The 13706-nt window shown below is 37.3% G+C and overlaps 3 protein-coding genes across 3 annotated transcripts; 1 reads left to right on the forward strand and 2 right to left on the reverse strand.

Moving 5' to 3' along the window:
- The first annotated feature begins 4621 nt into the window (after nucleotides 1–4621).
- On the forward strand, nucleotides 4622–6542 carry LOC140882813 (E3 ubiquitin-protein ligase ATL59-like). The gene is made up of 3 exons (XM_073289016.1): nucleotides 4622–5422; nucleotides 5806–5903; nucleotides 5986–6542. Exons 1-3 carry the CDS (start codon nucleotides 5264–5266, stop codon nucleotides 6335–6337), a joined length of 609 nt encoding a protein of 202 aa, XP_073145117.1. The 5' UTR covers nucleotides 4622–5263; the 3' UTR covers nucleotides 6338–6542.
- Nucleotides 6543–6711: 169 nt separating this feature from the next.
- LOC140882812 (uncharacterized) lies at nucleotides 6712–8126 on the reverse strand. Its single transcript, XM_073289015.1, has 3 exons — nucleotides 8007–8126; nucleotides 7835–7911; nucleotides 6712–7594 (listed from the first exon to the last, which is right to left on the reverse strand). The coding sequence occupies exons 1-3, from the start codon at nucleotides 8086–8088 to the stop codon at nucleotides 6875–6877; spliced, it is 879 nt and encodes a 292-aa protein (XP_073145116.1). The 5' UTR covers nucleotides 8089–8126; the 3' UTR covers nucleotides 6712–6874.
- Nucleotides 8127–9393: 1267 nt separating this feature from the next.
- Nucleotides 9394–13040, reverse strand: LOC140883596 (flap endonuclease GEN-like 1). The gene is made up of 8 exons (XM_073290135.1): nucleotides 12782–13040; nucleotides 12365–12541; nucleotides 11655–11825; nucleotides 11197–11378; nucleotides 10832–11078; nucleotides 10574–10703; nucleotides 9870–10342; nucleotides 9394–9788 (listed from the first exon to the last, which is right to left on the reverse strand). The coding sequence occupies exons 1-8, from the start codon at nucleotides 12974–12976 to the stop codon at nucleotides 9540–9542; spliced, it is 1824 nt and encodes a 607-aa protein (XP_073146236.1). The 5' UTR covers nucleotides 12977–13040; the 3' UTR covers nucleotides 9394–9539.
- Between the last annotated feature and the right edge of the window lie 666 nt (nucleotides 13041–13706).

Consider the following 13706-nt stretch of genomic DNA (forward strand, 5'->3'; position numbering starts at 1 on the left):
GTTCGATGCCAAATTCAATCTCACGAATAGGTGGTAATCCCAGAATCTCATCTGCAAACACATCAGGGAATTCCCTAACCACTGGTATATCGTTCAGCTCAGGGCTAAACTTCAGAATATCGATTGCAAAAACAAGAAATTCTTTGGCTCCTCTCTGTAATAATCTAGTAATAGATAAGACAGATATCAAAGGAATTTTAGAACGAGAGCCCTTACCAAAGAATCTCCACTCTTCCGACATCTCTGGTCTGAAACGTACTATCTTCTGAAAACAATCTACTTTAGCCCTGTACTTAGTCAAAACATCTAATATGAACTGTAGTGCTGCATGGTAGGCTTGGAACCTAGATGAAGGATTCTAGGAACTGTCTTAGAAAGGTGCGTAAATACTGGGTGAGATTGTCAGCGGGTATGCATGCTTATGTGTTGCATTTATGTGTCATGATTATTATGGATGCATGATCCATGTTTTACTGCTTTGAGATATTATGTTGCATGTGCATTTCATATTGAGCTTGGATATTCTTCAAGATAAACTTGTGTTATAGGGTGCTCAGTCCTTGTTAGGACATTTTGGGGCACTGAGAGTCACTCGACCAACGAGTCGTTCCGTCTCTAGTGTTTCCGGGGGACATCCTAGGTCCACGTCCAGTTAGGAGTGAGTGGTCGGGTCCAGTGGTTTGATTCTCCAAGGCTACAGCTCATGTCTTAAGCGCCAGTCTGAGCACTTTCTGATCTGTCTACCCAGATATTATTTCCTGGTCATTACATTGCATGCATCATATGCGTATGTTTATTCATACTAGCGTACTGAGCATTTCATGCTCACGTTCGGTTATTTTATGTTGTCTGGACACCCCATTCGATGGGGCAGTTGCATGTATTTTTCCTAGAGATTTGGTGGTGACCAAGGCAGGATTGCAGGATCATCCATTAGAATTTACCATGCTGGTATTTTAGTGATTTTAGTTTTCGCAATTTTTCTCTGATTATGATTGATTATTATTTAAATTGCATGCCTAAGTTCTGATTAGTAAGTGATCATGGTGCGGATCACTACAATAATGGTGAGCACATTGACATGTATAAGGATCGATGGGTACTGGGATGGGAGGCACAAAATCCAGTAAGGCAAGACAGAAGACAAATAGTGTGGTATGCAATCTCATGAGGGATGGGAATTGGAATGAGCAGATGGTTAATCATCTTTTCCCACCTTATATTGCAGCAAATATACTACCATCCCTATCTCGAGTACGAGCAGAGAGGATTCTCGATATTGGACTTTTGATCCTTAAGGAAAGTACTCGGTTCGAGAAAGGACTTTGATTTTTTTGCGATGCACACGTACACTATCTAGACAAAGAGATTGAAACTAATACATTCCAAAGACAATCGGAGGGGAATGATGTGTGCGGAGTGGGGCATAGCAGCGCTGCAAGAATATCAACATGCATGTCGTTTGGTGAATAGCGTAACTCTAAACAACATAGCAGCAAACTCTCCATGGTCTTGGAAGGCTCCATCGCCTAATCACTTGCGTTTTTGGACGTCGATGCAGCATTTAGTGATAACACCAACAACTATGCTATGGGGGGTGGTTCGTGACCATGAAGGTCAACCGGTTGTTGCTTTTGGAAAAGAGATAGTAGACCTCCATCAGTCACATATGCGGAACTTCTAGCTATTCGCTTTGGCATTCAGATTGCACAGGAAAAAGATCTACGAATCAACCAGATTACTTCGGACTCTCTTCTGGCTGTGCAAACAGTCATGAGGCTAGATGAGGATATTAGCTATGCTGGACATCTTGCGACAGATATTAGAAGAGTTTTGGACCAAAACAACAACTTATCGCTGAGCCACTGTATGAGATCAGCGAATATGGTGGCACATTCACTTTTTTTTTTTTTTTGCTATTTCTTCTCCGTTCTCATTTGTGTGGACGAAAGAGAATTTTCTTTTTTGGTTAGTAAATCTTGTAATTAAGGATATTTTTCCTGACAATAAAACTACGAGTTTACTTGTAAAAAAAATCTAATAATATAAATAGATAAATATATATATAAACACTTTTTATAAATTTAAAAGATTTTTGAATGGATAAGATATATGTTAGATTTGATAAGTTATGAATTTACTAAAATAGATTTTTATGATATATTAAATTAAAATAGTAATTCGATAGTTTTGTAATTTTGGTAAACATATTTTCGGTACTTAAAAACGTTATACCAAATATATCAAAGAAGGTTAGTCTAAGAGCATTTACATTGATGCATTATTTGATGATTAATAACATCAATTAATGTTCATGCACCGGGTGCATGAATTATTAATCTGTCAACCCAAAAATTCATACATATTAATCCCGTTATATACCATAAATAAAATTAAAAAAAAAAAAAGAAACAGACTGCGTTTTTTTGTGAGTATTGATATTAAATGAATGTGTGTGTGTATTAATAATGAGAATGTGTTAATGTAATGAGTATGTTTCATGTGGATCCCACGTTTTTTAAGGAGGTGGATGATGAAATAATAAGGATTAATAAGTACCAATGCGGATGTCCTAACACCCTAGTACTATATAATCGTATCATATTTTGAGAGCAAAAACAAAAAATAAATTATTTGAATTTTAAAAGTAAAAATAAAATAATAGAACTAGTTTCAAGACACATTTACACCGCTTTAAGATTTTTTTCGATCATAAAGCGGATGGGTGCTTCGACCCTACAGAAGGGGTAATATCCCCTCTGCATTTTCATGGCCATGATTGGCCAATTTACATGTGGGCCCACAATTTTCATGTGGCCCAATCATGGCCATGTAATTTGCAAAGGGGTATTACCCCTCTGCAGGGTCGAAAAATCCGGATTGGTGCTTCGACCCTACCCCCTCTGTATTTCCATGGTCATGTTTGGCCAATTTACATGTGGGGCCCACAATTTTCATGTGGACCCCACATGTAAATTTCATGTGGCCCAATCATGGCCATTCAATTTGCAAAGGGGTATTACCCCTCTGCAGGGTCGAAAAACCCGGATGGGTGCTTCGACCCTACAGAGGGGGTAATATCCCCTTTGCATTTTCATGGCCATGATTGGCCAATTTTTATGTGGGCCCCACATGTAAATTGCATGTGGCCCAATCATGGCTATGCAATTTGCAGAGGGGGTATTACCCCTCTGCAAGGTCGAAAAACCCTTTTGGATTATCCATGCACGCTTTGTTCGATCAATACCCTTTCGATCTGCAAGATCGAAAAACCCTCCTGGATTATCCATACACGCTTTGTTCGATCATACCCTCCAATAGAGCTGAAGACGTAATCCAAGAGCACGTTGGATCACCCTTCAAGCAATGTCCACTTTAGTCACTACAACGGTTCTTCAATTCTACTTGCACATCAATGTAATAAAAAATGCTCGAGTTTTTCGGAGATGAAATATTTTTATCATATTTTAAAGGAAGTTTTTTTTAAAAAAATTTAATTATTGATGGAGGGAAAAAATCTAAAATGGACAAAAATAAATAAATTTTCTTTAAATCTCTAAACCTAAACATAACTTTTCATTTATTGCCTGTCAAAAAAAAATATGTTTGAGCTCCCTAAACCATAACAAAATATTTCTGTATTTCCTAGGCCCACATGTTTTTTTCAGATGAAAATCGATACAAAACATTGAAAATACAATATTAATACATGTTTTTAGACCATAAATTGTTTTAAATTTGATACTAATATATGATTTTTTTAGTACTCAAAAGATGTCTGCAAGTATTGGTATTATTTACATATTTGTTTTTTTTAATTTAATTGAACGACGGTACATAACATTGGAAATATAGTATTAATATATGATATTGAAATATCAATTGTTTTAGATCTGTTACTAATATATGATTATTTTGTATCCAAACATGTGTTGTGAGTGTTGATATAAATAAAACAAATCTTGTACCCAAAATTTTATCTTTTGTACCAGATCTAAATCAGTTAGTATTCAAAAATCATATATTAATATCATATTTTCAATGTTTTGTATTGATTTTCACTCCTAAAAAAACACGTGGGCCAGAGATTGCAGAAATATTTTTGTGTAGCTTATGGAGTTCAAAAATATTTTTTTCATGACAAGATTGACAACAATATTATATTTGGGTTTGAGGATTTAAAGCAAACTTGTCCAAAATCTAACCAAGGACACGAATATTCGATCCTAAGTATAGTTAATTTTATGTGGATTTGTCTTATACATGGAATCCTTAATTATTTCTTTTAAAAAAAAATTATGCATTCAACCCTTTTATATTTAATAATAAAAAAAACTCAACCAGAATCATTTTAAAAGTCAATTTTATGAGTGAAATATCATGTTTGATTTTATTTATAAAAAAATATTACTGTTAAAAATATTATTGGAATCCTATCTTGCTAGTAACTTGGATGTTGGGAGACCTTAATTCCAGATTGAATCGTATCCACCGGTCTAAGTTTTTCACGTGGCAAGCTTCTGAATCATGTTATAATTTTTACCTAACACAAGTGTCCAATACAATTTAACGTAAAAAGCTAATCCCTGTCAAGAATCAGCCTTTCTTTCCAACTTCACAGTGGAATCCCACAGAATCCAACATTATTTTTACAGTTGGAAGTTTCTTATTTCTTCCCTTTAGCCGCCAAATCCCGAGGACCCCTCTCCTCAACCGTCGATTTATATACATCCCGTAACAAGTAGGATCCCTTCGCTAAAGTGGACCCCATTGTAAATGCAAGTCCACATACACGAGCCAAAGGAAATATGGTAGACTCTTGTTTACTTCGCACTCTCATCCATTATGTGTGACGGGTTTCTTCTTAATCCACTTTTGAGTCCACTCCAAGGGCTTTGGGATCCATTTAGAGGAGCCAATCTTGTTTCTTGTTTGCCCCTTTTGTGGATACTGGTTTGTCAGTGGTCAAATCTCCCCATTTGTTGATGAATCTTGATCTTTCCCTTCTGAAGATTGTGTCTTTTTTAGTGCAGCATTGTTTTTGTTGCTGAATCTTGAATTTAATGAGTATTGAGGTTGCTTTGATGTGTTTTTGACGTGGGATTCACTAATGGTTGACTTTCAGTATACTGTTTCAGTTCTCGATAATCTCATTGTTTCATGAATCTTGATTTGGGAATTTGTCGGTGTCCCGTTTGGCTTTTGTTTTCTTTGCAAGTATTTTGCTGGTTTACCCTTTGGTTGTAGAAACAGGAATACAGAGATGTTAGGCTCGGGGATGAATTTGATTACCACTATTGTAGGCTTTGGTATGAGTGCCACTTTCATTATTTTTGTGTGCACTAGAATGATTTGTAGGAGGCTCCGCCGGATGGAGGAGCAGCAAACGTTTGAGATCGACCCGAGAATCGATCTTGAGCTGGTATGTTTCCTACTAGTGCTTTGAGGATACTTTTACAGTAATGCATCGCTGGTTTTCCTCAACTCTTACCAGAAGAACCCTGAGCCTGAGCCCTGAAGCATGCCAAGTGGCTCGGTTTTCGGTGGAGTTTATTGAGAATAAATATACTATCGACGTAGGCAACGTGTTCAGCAATTTGTATAACTTTATAAATGAAAGCAGCAATGATTTGTTGTTTTGACATCTATAGTGTGCACATAAGTTAAGCTGCATGTCTATGGTGAAGTTAAAATGATTTTAATTGGCGACTCTTCCGTACTAAAAACAAGAATTCATTTGATTTTGTACTTAGCAAGTCCCAAATGAGGCAGTCCTTGTATTCTTTTTCATTTTCTTTTTGGCAGCAAGAACATGGGGGTAATTACCATGCTCCGGTTGTAGTTGATGCGATACCGACTATGTATTTCAATCAGGAAGCATTCAGTTCAATGGAAGATGCACAGTAAGTCTAGCTAGTATGAATTTCAGATACAACTGAAAATTGTTTTCTACTCGAGAAATTCATTATTCTTTATCCAATGCAGATGTACAATATGTTTGGCAGAATACGAAGAGAAAGAAGTGCTGAGAATTATGCCCAAGTGTGGTCACACTTTTCACCTGTCTTGCATTGATATTTGGCTGAGAAAGCAGCTGACCTGTCCAATATGCCGTCTATCGGTGGACGAATCTTCTGAAAGAAAGCAGTGTCACACAAATACAATGTCTACTGCTGAATATTTTGACAGCTCCGAGATTACAGGTGAGCATTCTCAACAGTGGCTGCTACCGGCTATTGCTCACGCAGTAGGCAACCGAAGCAACCAAAGGAATGCAGATTCTGTTCCTATCGACGTCGACTCAAGGGTCGATGGAGAAGCAACATTGAGGTCATAATATATACACGTTCGAAAGTTTGCTTCAATCTGATCGTTGCGTCTGAAAACTCGCAAGGAACCTATTGGAATGATGGTCAATTATGTTTCACATTTCACAGGTTTAGGCTTGTGTTCAAAATTTCTTGTTAAGGCTTGGATGCCATAACAGTATTCACTGGAGATGGAGTGAAACATGTGTATATCCCCTGTGATTATTGTGCCAATAATCATCTTATGATATTTAATCTGATTTTTCTTTCACAAATATGAGAATTGATAATTGTTTGTCACTGAATGATTGATTTCTTTTTAAAAAAATGATATGATTTCTGTGACATCAAAGAACACACACACATGAATGGTTGGACGATTTTCGCGCTGACGTGGTGGTGAAGCTCCCATGGTGGTGAAAAGATGAAGTTTTAAGGTGAGGGAACAAAAAGGGTTGAATCTTGAAAAACGGGTATGTGAGATTCTAATAATACTGATGATAATACTTTTCATATTTCTCTGCTAAGTTAGCAAAATGAATATCAATTTTGAAGAAGGAATACATTTACATGTTTGATGGATATGTACCATCTTGATTAAATACTTCATCCTCGAATTCTTGCCAATACATTTGAGGAAATGTGTCTCCTGACATATCCATCAGGACATCCTCAAATCCTTCTTGCTGTTCCTCTGCCAACAAATTTTGCACGAAATCTTCGTTCTGGGTTGTTTCCCTTGATGGGAAATAAATTTCTTGATCCAGATTTTCATTCCCACGAGTCTCCGAAGTCAATGGGCTATGAAACAGCATCTCATTCTGCAAGTTTATTTGCTGATCGAAAAAAATTGGGGAGACTGATGTTTTGGTATTCCGATCTTCAGTACACAACACAATCGACTTCTCATCGCTTGTCAACCTGTATCCCACAAACCTGAAGGTAGGTTCAGAACTCGTAGAATTGTTATCATATGTGGATGATGTTTTCTTATTTGTACTCAGAAGCATGTTCTTTGTCCGATCACTATATATTCGGAAGTTGGGATGTAACTGAACGTTCTGCAGCCGGTTATCTGTTAATCGTGAAGCTCTAAAATTCGTGTAATTGTTCATCTCACCGAAGTGACGTTTCTTCTGTGTGTAATTGTGTTGCATGATGGATCTTCTTGCGGATTTTTCAGTATTGTTGAGCATGCATGATCTCTTGATTTCATCCATTGTGCTCGTGCCAGGTACTGAGTCGAGAACGACTTCTTGAGCTCGCTTCAGGCCATTGCGAAATTTCTGCAGAAAGATTAAATTTCCTGTTTCAATGAAGAATTCTAATTTCTACAGCATGTTCGCTGGAAGCAAAACCATGCGTGGATTTCACATAATCATTATTTATGATTTTGTTATTGAGAGAGTTATTGGTGTTATACTGTCATTTATTAAAAAAATTGGGAATTTAAATGCTAATGCAATCTTATCAGATAAGCATTTAAAGTAAAGATTTCATTATTGTAGATGCTCATCTCAAAGAACCTGTAAATGACTGGCTACGTTTTCTCTTCGAAGCCCCGGTATCCCCATAGCCTCTGCGATTCTCTTCGGAACTGCTCCTGCTTTCAAAAATGTACAAAACAATTGTCACGAGAAACAGTTATCAAGAAATTTAAGATCGAATTTTGGTGTGCAAATAACACAAAAATCTCACTTTCATATCCTATCATTTTAATGGCATCCAAGAATTTCTGATGCATCTCTTTTGTCCAAACAACTCTTTGTTTCTTGTCCATTACCGGAGGTTCATCTCTGCTGCATTCACCGGCTGATAATCGAGTGATCTGCGATATTTTCTCGGACTTTTCTTTGTCTAAAGCAAATTGCCAGAGCTTATTAATGTCATCACTGCTCAAGTTATTCAAAATATATGCTGAGAAGTTGCTTAGTTGGGTTGTAGACTCCATCTTTCCCTTTTCAGGAGACATCACTGCAAATAGCATGCGCATAACCGCTTAGTCGAGGCCGAGTTTTGCGCTATACTGGAGTTAAGACTCGATCAAGCAATCAAATTTGATTCAGAATAAAAAACATGTAAAGAAGAAATCATAATCACTTGTTCATTATTAAAATACCCCATAATACCATTAATTAAATATTACATCACATATTCAAATTTAACCTATGCTTACATGAAATTCAAAGGAAATTGGTGTGGGGAATCCAAAGATTTGAAGAACAAAATGCATGCTTACATGTGACAGGAAGATGAAGCTTCTTCTTGATATGTTTCACAATCTCAATCCCATTTGGTCCTAACTTTTGAGCATTTGTCAGGACAAGCTCTATCCTCTCCTTTGTCTCCCATATGGAATTCAAAACATCTAAACCACTTCCAGTAGCCAACACTGTCACACAACACAAAAACATCAACTAAAACACAAATTTTCAGAAATATCACCTAGATTTTCTTTTTAGAAAAAATCATTTGGAAAGAACGACGGCCTCTATTGGAATACTCCACCGGCTGTTCAGTGTTCTACCTTCATAGCTGGTGTGTCGAAGCAGATCGGACACAATTTGAGTGCAAGTAAGATCACCATTAGCCACGAGAATGCAAATTCCTTTGTTCCCCATGTAAAAGTTGAGATTCCTGGATGTTTGCTTCAAATGTTTTGAGCACGGAGAAATAAAATAATCTTCTTTGTTCTTTTTTCCCCTAAACTTGTATATATATGCATGTATGTGTGTACATACATACATGCAAACGCACATACGTACATGTGTGTGTATACTCACATGTCATCATAACATTTCTTACATCCCTCACCAGAATAACTGAATTAACGTCGAATGAGTAATTAATACAGGATAGAAGAGAAATCTTTGCGCGTGACATGCAATGAAAAATGATGACAAAATCTGGACCGTTGAAATCCACAAGAGTGAATTTTTATCTAGTTCACCAAACGTAAATCCGTAAAAAAAAAATGGCATTATTTGTTAACTAAAAAAGGTCATTTGTGTAAATAAGTAAACGATTTTACCATTCATGCCACTTAAAGACTGCTGCTTCCAATAAATGAAAAGATTCAAGCATATAAAGAAAACCATTTACTCAAGAAAAGCTGAGACAGAGCAAATCACGAAGGATTATTTACACTTTCAAGAAGTATCGTCGGACAAAATCCACAGCCTAGGCGCTCACCTGAGGATTTACAGATAACAATAAACATAATAAAGTGATTTAGCCAAACAAGAGACGACGCCTGACAGACTTGGAATATCTTGAACCAGGCTCTTTCCTTTTGCCTTCGGTCGAACCATGACCATTCCCTGTGTTTTCCTCGTTCTTGTTTTGGCAAAGAATTTTGGAGGAACTATAAAACTCGGTAATGCTTAGCTGCACACTTCGTGATGGTGATTCCGAAATACCGGTTGCTGCTTCAGACCCTGAGGTGCGTTTCTTCTTTCGTGATTTCATTTCCTTCAAATTCTGTTGCAACAAACTCAACATCTTAAAACAAATAAAGAGTTGCTCTATTTTTCACTTGAGGGGGAGGAGATGGATACTAACCTTTTCTTCCAAAAATTTGGTGGCTTTTTCGGGAAAAGCGTTTTGAACGAGCTCAATATCTTCATCCGTGGACAAAAAACAACAGCCATCTTGAAGGCGAATATGAGGAACGTCTGGCTCTTCAAGAAAATCAATAGATTCATCAACTTCCCCAGATTCCTCCTCTTGTTGTACATCAGACTCTTCAAGGATTGTGTGTGAAGCAGCACCAAGCGTATTAACAGCTTTCTTCCAGTTAACAACAAAGAATTCATGCCCATATCTTATTTTTACACGCTGAATGCTGTGGAACTCATACTGTTCATACAACAAGTTATCCATCGGGCCTGAGGCCACATCCCGCAGATACAGCGTTGATAACATTGGAAGCAACATTTTCTTGATATACGATGGTTCCCAGTTTTGCATATAAGTCAGGTAATCAACCAGCAATTCCGTCTGCGGGCTTGCGAATCTTATGGACGGGTAGTCATCTGCCACAAGCCAAAAAATATGTATTCTAATTCCCGCCAAAAGACTCTTAACAAACATTTTGAAAGAAACAAAGGCCTTTATCACAAAGCAACATGATGAGATGCCAGGTAGAGGATTTAAATAAGTGTTCAACAGCAATTATGAAGGCCCGATCCTTCTTATTTCTTCATTATTATTATAATGGTGTCCTTATTAATGCATGAAATACACAGCAACTATAAGTCACGTACCAATCCCATTATTTTTGCTCAAATACATATGGATAATTTCATCAATGGGAAAATCTCTCTCTGAAGCAATTTTTCGACAAACATTAAACCTCCAAGCCTCGATTTTCTTGTTTTCTTTTTCTTTCCTGCTCTGGCATCAAACACCAAACTCAAATTAAGATCAGAAGAGCAAAGGAAAATGTATAATAAAAAAATGGCTCGTTTAAGAGTAATGATTTAGTGTCAGAAAAGGACGACAAAGCATGAATAAAGGCCTACAAAATCGCATGATGAACAGCCACATTTGAATCCTGCTGACTTCTGCCAGCAACTCTGGCCAGCAGGCGAACTGCAATACTCACAAGAAAATTTGAGATGAGCCCTTTTGTTGCCTGGATGTCCACAGTGCGAACAGTGAGGAACTTTAGGCTTTGGTGAATACTCATCAGAACTTCGTGCAAGTTCATCTCCAGATTCAATATTTCCCTGGAGTACCAGTGGATCTCCTTTTGCTATCTTATTCAACCTGAACAACATGAAAGGAATTTTCAAACTTCATTCTGATTTAATTTCCAATGACTAAAAGATAGATACAAGAATGTAAAAGGCAGAGAATGCATATGCACATGTGGTTGAACACAAACCTATCCAATATTTCTTCTTCACTAAAACATTTGACAAAACGAAGAGCAGTATCAAGCCCAATTCCCTGGATACCACTTAAATCATGATCACTTCCAACCAACAGAGAAACAGCGATCAAATGCTTCCTCTTAAGCCCAAGACCAGCCTCAATGTCAGCTACATGGTAGCATTCAAATGGCTCCTGTTCATTATAGGATAAGAGTGTCGTGAATTTTCTTTCTAAAAAAAGAACAGAGAATAACGCCAACAGATACAAATTACAATTATTCTTTAAAATTTATATTCATGTGACTATGTTAAGCGCAAATACGATCTACACGAGCATTAGAGGAAGTAAAAGATATTTCTGAATGACATTCAACTCTCTTTCACTTGAGGTCTGCAACAAGAATTTAGCATGCCTTGTAAATATCAGATAAGAAAAAAATATATATTTTGAAACATATCAAATACTCACTTTTGAGTTGGGCTGGAATCGTTTGATTACACATTGGGCCCCATAAAGAAAGGCATCGCTGTCGGCGGTAATACAAGCATCAACATGTCCTTCACTATTTAACTGTGCACAGAGTGCTTCAGCTTCCCCTTTCGCTTTTAAAACTGGCATTCCCAGGAGTTCCAGCAATTCCTACCAGTACACAGTTACAAACTCTGAAAAGGTTAAATCCTTTTTATGAAGGACTTCTGACATCAGAAAGCAGTCAAGGCATTAACTCACTCCACAAATAAAAGCACGTGGAATAAAATTCATTTTTTTTCTCAAAGAAAACAGCTTGAAATAAACTACATCTAGAATTTATTCGATTAAATAATAATCCGTTTGGAATTTTGTGACAAGATAGCTGACAAGTGATGAACAACGAAATGAGCATTTGCATTTATCTATAAGTAGCATTTGGATGGAAGAATTTCAAACTTAGCAATTTCCAATCCATGATTTAAATGGATCTTATTTGTTTGGATGCCTTTCAATTCTGCGAACTTCAAATCCTTCCTCTTCGGATTTCAAGTTTTTTCAGTCAAAATGATTGATTCCAAATCCTTCATCTCAAATCCCAAGTTCAAATCATCTTTCGAAATGCAAAATTTTCAGTCCAATCATAACTTAAGTTGCATTTCCAGTAAATTATAACTATCACAATAAAACCACACAGCAACTTCACTCACCACACATTCTTCCACGCATTTCCTAAATGCCCAGTTTCTCTCAACCGAGACACCCTCTTCCGCCTCGGGCTTGCTTGATAAGTCCAAGCCAGATGCTCTGAAATACCGTGCTATCCTTGCCCGAGACTTTAACGGAGATGGAGTCCCATCAAGTACAAAAACAGGGTAGGCTCCAAACTGCAAAGTAATCACACACAAATCAAACCCTCGTTACCACCAAACCAATTTCAAACTCCCCAAACAAACCTACACATACAAGATTGACAAGGGTGGCACACTGGAATCAAAACCAGTGAACTTCACTCAATTAGTCAAAAGCCCCCTTCACATAGAGCCTCAAATAAACTTCTTGTTTCAATCAAGACAAAATCCAACAACTAAATCGTCAATTCATGAGGAAGAGAGGGTTGTACGTACCTTGCTGAAAAGATTGATGGTACGGAAGAAGGTGAGGCGAATGTGGGGTTTACGAACATACCCTTTAATGGCAGTTTCATGCTGGACAATCCAGTACGACAGGTCCACCGCAACCCGTTTGTTCCTCAAGAAATCGAAGCCCTCGTATCGGGCATAGGGTTTGAGCAAATCCCAGAAATTTCCCCCGACTCCCATTGTATTTCTGGCGCGAAAGGAAGGAAATTGCAGATACGCTGAGCAGTGAGTGGATCGATGTGAACTGAGGGAAAGGACGAGAAAGGAAGAATTGCCCCAGCCCCAGAGCACTAGCCGTTATTATTGGACTTGGATCTTCTCTATTATCTGGGCCTTAAAACGGAATGGGCTCCTGTAAAGCCCACACACACAGTTTTGGGCTCTTCCACAGTTTGTTATTTGATTTTTTCCCCTTGTTATAATATGGTGACGACCGTGGGATTTTGTTTCAAACTTGTGATATTTCTATTTTGTGGGCATTTGTATGAATTCTCTGAAATACAATGTATCGATTGAATCCAAGCAAAGATATTACAAAGAGTAAAAAATTTGTCTTCTTGGGGTGTCCGAATTGGTGAAGTAGGTGTGCGCTTGAACAGAAGTCAGGAGTTCGATTTCTCTATCAATGCGCATGAAAAGTTAACGGTTGCGAGTTTTCACATCATAAAAAATTGATTAGAATTCAAATTTTTCGGTGTCAATAATATAAGGAACTTAAATCTCTTAATACGCAACAAGAAGAAGAATAAGTTCTAACAAACAGTGAGGCCATCTCTCATATTTTTATTCAGGATTACAACTTCTAATGTACTTGAGACGGATTTGAAACCCTAACAAATTTTTTTCACAACTAAAAAAAAACGCTAAAAGTACAACAAACATCGTGTACAATGATATTTACAACAATAAT

Source organism: Henckelia pumila, chromosome 2 (assembly GCF_033568475.1).
Source record: "Henckelia pumila isolate YLH828 chromosome 2, ASM3356847v2, whole genome shotgun sequence".
Taxonomy (NCBI): Eukaryota; Viridiplantae; Streptophyta; class Magnoliopsida; order Lamiales; family Gesneriaceae; genus Henckelia; species Henckelia pumila.